Consider the following 6,356-nt stretch of genomic DNA (forward strand, 5'->3'; position numbering starts at 1 on the left):
ACCTACCTACCCCCACACGGTTACTATTGTCCTTGTCACCGCACATCGGTACATGGAGATACACCGGCGACGGCTCCGATCCATCACCCATCCCCTGGACCGGAACACCAGTGTGGACCGAGACTTTTGGTATCAAAGCAAATCAAGTTCACCAAGCAAGCAAAGGAAGTGTCAAAAGAAGAGTCCACCAACACCAAGCAAGGGAAGGTTATTGACCTTTGGGGGAGTACACCCCTAGCCGGCCGGCCCATCCGAGAAAGAAGGCGAGGGAGCAGCGCTCGTGGCCCACGACGTCCACACCATCCATCCAGCCGTACCCTACCTACCTCTCGCGGTGGCTCGACACGCGTGCGCGCGGCGAAGCGTCTCAGCCGTCTCCTCCCCTCCCCTGCTCCGCCCTGCCCTGCTGCGGCGGAAAACCCCCCGCAGATTGGGATTGGTAGGTGCCCAGCCACGAACAACGCTCTCCATTGCCGAGCCGGAGACGATTTCTTTCTTTCTTTCTCTCGGCGGAGGCGGAGATAGATAGACGAGATAAATACCCCCGACCCCGAACCGAATCGCAGCCGTACCCAATCCACTCCAATCCGAGAGCGGCTGCCATCCATCCCTACTCCTCCGCTTAATAAATCCCAATCGCATCGCCATCAAATCCAATCCAATTAACCCGCCGCTTCCGCTTCTCTCCCAAGAAACGAGAAACAAGATCGACGCGCCGTCGACGCACCACACGAATCGACAAGCAAGCACCGCCGCCGCCCCACAAACCGCCGGCGCACGCACGTATGTTCGCTGCCTCTTCTTCTTCCCCTCCCCTGCTGCTACCGTGCTTGTAGTTCATCCAGCCGTGCCGGCCTCCGGTCGGCCGTGCTCTGTTTTTTTGCTTTTTGGAAGAACAGGATAGGGCTGCCGCGCTAGTTTTTCGCCGCCCGGTTCCACCGGCCAGTCAAATTTGGATCCACGCGCGGTCGCCTCCCCACTAATTTAAGCCTTTTTTTTTTCGATTTCGATCTGTATTTTCATGGGCGGGCGGGAGGCCTGGGGTAAGAACAACCTGAAAACAACAAAGGTGATTTCGCCTAAGAATCGACGTCGACGAATCATATCAAATCTGCCGTCTTTTTCAAGACTACGCCACCACTGTTCTTGGCCGCTTTCTTTTTCGCCTGCTCTTTTTATCTTTATTATACCGCAAAAAAATGCCAGACTGAGATGAGATGCGTCCTTCCCATGGACCACAACCTCTGCCTTTTTGCCTTTCTTTTGGGGGTTTCCTCTGCCTATTAGCTCACTTCCCGCCTCATTTGGAATCAAATGTGCGCTTTATTGAATCTGGCACTGTTGTTTCTCTAACCAAACCCATGATTTATGTTAAAGGTTTATTTATCTCTGATCTGATGGATTTTTCCTGTGCAGGATGAGGTTCCAGGGCCCTAGGTGTTCGTTCCGGGAGGACGCCACGGACATGGCGGGCGCCATCTTCATGTCCAACAGCGAGACGAGGGATCACTGCTTCAACACCGGCGTCTTCGGGCTACCGCCAGAGTACGGGCCCTTTGTGGCCAATGTCAAGCAGGGGATGCCCCTGTTCCTCTTTGACTACACATTCCGTAAGCTTTACGGTGTCTTCGAGGCCGCCTCCGACTGCGGCATGGATATTAGCAGGACCGCGTTCCGGTCCACCGGCCGCACGTACCCCGCACAGGTAATCCGCGCTTGTCATACTCCTCTTGATTATATTGACCATAATTTTTATGGTTCTGTTATGCTACAGCCTTGGGCTTGGGAAACACGAGTAGCTAGTGACTGAATCATCTCTGAAGTGTGAATTGCAATGACCCTTGTTTGCCTCCTGATTATTAATCCAGTATAATATGCTAGTGTTAAACCCTTGGGCTTAGAAAACCCCAACAAGTAGTGAATGAATGATCTATGAACTGCAATTGCCAGTGCCATGTTTCTTGACCATTGATGATCATAATATGGTTATGTTATGTTACACCATTGGGTTCAGAGAACTCGAGAAAGTATTAGTTGAATGATCTGTAAATTGCAATTGTCCTTTTCTTTGGTTCACATAAACATTCTAAAGGGTCCACATAAAGATTCTAAAGGCTCATCTACAACTGTATTTAAGAGTTGGTGGGATTATGTATTCTGAAGTATTGTTGAAAATCAGCATTCATCTACTACTAGCCACTTATAATGGGGAATATGGTGTAAAAGGTTATGGTGAACTGTCTGAGATTTAGTTGTGACGAGATGTTGCTTTCCTTGTATTGCTGAGTGCCATTTACTGATTAACGATAATAACTCTTAATTTGGTTTTGAGCTGTTGTTTCCCCTAGGTTTGCTTCAATATTGTTTGGAAGTGCAGACCGCTCACTGAAGATGAATTTTTTCCTGCCATTGAAGAGAACTACTATATCTCAAAGAAGTTCTACTTCGACCTTTCCTACCAGCAGGTTTGCTAAAAAAACTTGATACTTCGAGTTCGTGGACCTTCTGTTTGCAAGGTTATATAATGTGGAGGTTCTTCCATTTGCAGGTCGTCCAGCTATATGGCTTATTTGACAAAAAGAGGGTAGAGCACCCTATTTGCAATTATTCAACAAGTGCTAATCTGGAAAAGGAGCACTCAAGCAGAAGGAGATCAGACAAAAGGAGCTTGACTCCAAATAGTCCTCCTTTTTCTGCTGATCGTTCCCACACTTTGATACCCTCGAGTACCCCAAAGATCTCAACTGTCGAAACAAACTGCTCTGCTTCTACAAGCATGCATCTAATTGTACCACCTACTTTTGAGACACAGCCAAGTGTGTCGATGCCCTTGGTAACTAAACCTTTTGGGGTCCAGACTGCTCCCATCCACAGCAACCAAATAAAACTACCTTATCATAGTCAAGAACATCTCCGAGATGTTTCAGCAATAGATGGCACTTCAACTCAGGTGTCTGCTCCTTACTCTCAGACAGCTAGATACCACAAAGATCAGTTTGTGGCAAATCAGTCATACCCATCATCTGATGATTATCCGCACAATAGCTTGTCTTCTGGGTGCATGACACAAGGCCCAACTGATGGAGTTAGGTTGTCAGTAAAGCAGTCATATGGAGGTAGTAGCTTGTCATGTTCTCGGTATTTAACTCAGGCTCCAACTGGTGATGAAAGAAGCTATTTGACCTCAACTCTGTATTTCCCATCATATAATGATTCATCTCTGGCAAGTCCGCAACACAATGCTCACTGGAAGGATGACTACGACATTAACTGTGACCAATGCAGAGAGATGTATGCATCTGAGCAACTGCATTTGAACAGAGGAAAATCTGTTACACCTCCAGAATCAACTCAGCTAGGTATTCCGGCTTACCCTGAAGCTCCTGAAGTATCAGCAATCATTCAACATAAAGAAAGCTTTACTGGCTACATACCAATCCATGATTGCCCTGAGGACTTGGAAAAAGAACAGCAGAGACGCGATTTTAATCGGGATGGTTCAGTCTCATCAGGTTCTGGACATGAAACATTAGCCTACATTTCAGATCGACCATATACTGATCATGATGTTGGAGCTGAAAGTAACATGGCAGTTCCTAGTCAGTGTCCACAAAAGAACGTGTTTTCTCGCTTATCAGTGAAGCCACAACTACCTCCCCAAGAAATTACTGGCCCTTCAATGAACCAACTGCTCTATTTACTTTCTCAGAGAACAAAACAGTGGAGCAACAAGAGTATAAGTCCTAGAGAAGATGTTTGTAAACAGCTGGTCCGTGAACAGGACATGGACATGCCCTGTCCTCCTGCAGAGCTAAACCTGCCAAGCGGACTAGAAGGAGAAGAATGCGCAGATCCTCCCTTCTTGAACTTCAAGAGGCGCAGCAAAGCGGCTGGGCTGGATACAGATGTAGGACAGGAGGTTAGTGGCAAAAAGAAGAGAAGAAAGCTTGTGCGCCCTTCTTTTGGAGAAAATAACACCACTGGTACTTCTGACCTCCAAGGGAATGCCATAGTTGAAGTGCGCCCTTCACTCGAAGAAAATATAACTACTGGTAATTCTGGAAATGTCCTGCAGGGGAATGCCATTACTGAAAGGAATCAAAGCCCTGCTTCCATAGTTGAAAGGAATCAAAGCTCTGCTTCCATAGTTGGAATGAATCATAGCCCTGCTGCCATACTTGAAAGGAATCAAAGCCCTGCTTCCATAGTTGAAAGGAATCAAAGCCCTGCTGCCATAATTGAAAGGAATCATAGCCCTGTCGAAACTGATGGTAACAAGTTCATCATTGACCTAAATGAACCGGCATCTGCAGAAAGTGAGCTGGCAGAGGATGGTAGCATTGCACCGTGTCCTGTTGCTGCCAACATACAGACAGAGAAATCGTGTGACGTAGATGTCAAAAAGCAAAACTGCTCAAATTCGGCTGAGCTAATCAGCAAACAAGATGTACAGTCTGACAGTGGTGCGCCTACAGAGAAGATTACACTTGATTTGAACATTACAGATCTGAACACAATGGACGAGGTGAAACTGCAGGCGATCCTTGGCTCATCATTGTTGCAAGCACTTGACAAGCTCAGAAACAGCAAGTCCAAGGACGACTCCAACAAGGCTAAATCAAGCCTCTCTGATAAAAATAAAATCAGCCAGGTGAAAATGGAGATGAAATCCGACACGAGCACCAAACATAGGTGCAACTGATAGTGTTAGCAAGACTGCCCCTACTCCAGCTGCTGGATAAGAAGAATCCTCAACGATCCGGTTGTGGAGTGGAGTATACCGACTGTAGGATGTTACAGTAGTAGTAGTATCGTCCTTTTTAGTTTATACAAGGCATATCTACTTTATCTCGAGTCAAACCCTTATAACTTTGACCAAGTTTATATAAAAAATAATATCAACATTTATCTTCTGTACTAGATCAATGTTGATTGTTTTTTCTATAAACTTGGTCGAACTTAAGAGAGTTTGTCTGGAGACAGAGTAGATATGCCCTATAAACTGAAGAGTAGCAGGTAGTATCATACTTATAGGTGAAAGAAAACCTATATTTTGCATGATATTTTGTGTTTTGGAGGAAGAAAGATAGGCAGTCAGTTTGCTGCTCTGTATGACTGTCTGTCTGAGGCAGAACAGTTGTTACCTCTTATTAGTAATGAAATATCCTTTCTGTTAGTGTTGATTTTCATGTGTTGTTTTGTACTCTGGTACTTGGGATCAAACTCATGGGTTTCCTGTTCATGCCCTGTTTTTCACATGAGGCAATGTAACTTGGAAAACTTGGTTGTGCTGGTCAAGGCAAACATCTTGTAGCCAGTTTTCTACTATCATAATGTGGATCAATTTGAAAAGTGTCGTTGACAAATTCAATTGGAAAATTGGCATCAAATCAACAAATAGTGTCACAAAGTGAATGAGAAAATAAACCCAAAATGTAACAGGTGAGGCTAAAATGTTTTTTTTTTTTTGAAAATCTGTTAAGGTTTCAATTCTGAGAACCTGTACTACATAGATATTTGATGAGACCAATCTCCAGGATTAGGCACGTCAGCGTGGTATCGTGAGCTGAAGACGAGGAAATGCCATCGCGGTAGATTGTAACTTGACGCAACACCAAACCAAAGAGCATCACATGCATGGCTGCCATTCCCAAGCACAAATCTGAATTCCCATTCTCACCCAATCCCGTGACGTCCCAAGCACAAATCTGAATTCCCATGATCAGTTCTCTGTATGCCCTCTCTGCCTAGGCCCTAGTTTACCGAAAAAGGCTCTCGCCCCGCTTTATATTATAAAGCCAATGCCCAAGCCAACATCCAACAAGGTTCAAACACACACACAGATAACACACGCACCCGGTCCAGACAAATAAGTACTCCAAGGGTTAATGCTGAGGGCACAGCTCAACAAGCCCTGAAAACACACAAAAAGGCACACACGCCGGGAGAGACACAACATCTAGCCGGGCTCCGGGGGTGGCGGCGGGAGCGGAGGCGCCAAGCGGAAGGCCATCGATCGAAGGTCGGCGAGGAGGGTGCTGATGGCGTCCCGGTCCTGAGGGCGGCTAAGCGGCCGCCAGAGCTGCAAGTAACCACACATTTTAAAGATGGAGTCAGTAACACGCCGAAGAGGCACCTTCTGAATGACAAGCTTATTGCGAACAGTCCACAGCGTCCATGTGAGGACCCCAACGCACAACCATCTAATATGTCTGTAGCGAGGGGGGGAGGCCTGAATTTCCGCAAGCAGGTCAGGGAAGTTGGTGTTGCACCACTGTCCCCCTACCGTTTCGCGGAAACAAGACCAAAGGAACTGTGCCGTGTAGCACGAAAAGAAGATGTGGTTGGCATCCTCT

The 6,356-nt window shown here is 46.5% G+C and overlaps 1 protein-coding gene across 1 annotated transcript; it reads left to right on the forward strand.

Annotated features, from left to right (window-relative positions):
* Positions 1 to 303: 303 nt before the first annotated feature.
* Positions 304 to 5,183, forward strand: LOC123113129 (uncharacterized). Its single transcript, XM_044534280.1, has 4 exons — positions 304 to 783; positions 1,417 to 1,705; positions 2,349 to 2,465; positions 2,549 to 5,183. Exons 2-4 carry the CDS (start codon positions 1,418 to 1,420, stop codon positions 4,700 to 4,702), a joined length of 2,559 nt encoding a protein of 852 aa, XP_044390215.1. The 5' UTR covers positions 304 to 783; position 1,417; the 3' UTR covers positions 4,703 to 5,183.
* The last annotated feature ends 1,173 nt before the right edge of the window (positions 5,184 to 6,356 follow it).

Source organism: Triticum aestivum, chromosome 5B (genome assembly GCF_018294505.1).
Source record: "Triticum aestivum cultivar Chinese Spring chromosome 5B, IWGSC CS RefSeq v2.1, whole genome shotgun sequence".
Classification (NCBI taxonomy): domain Eukaryota; kingdom Viridiplantae; phylum Streptophyta; class Magnoliopsida; order Poales; family Poaceae; genus Triticum; species Triticum aestivum.

Bases quoted from the DNA above. Each gene is read 5' to 3' on its own strand.
- LOC123113129 (XM_044534280.1), top strand. From the start codon at position 1,418: ATGAGGTTCCAGGGCCCTAGGTGTTCGTTCCGGGAGGACGCCACGGAC. The intron at 1,706-2,348 runs GTAATCCGCGCT...TGTTTCCCCTAG, and splicing joins GCCGCACGTACCCCGCACAG to GTTTGCTTCAATATTGTTTG. The intron at 2,466-2,548 runs GTTTGCTAAAAA...TTCCATTTGCAG, and splicing joins TCGACCTTTCCTACCAGCAG to GTCGTCCAGCTATATGGCTT.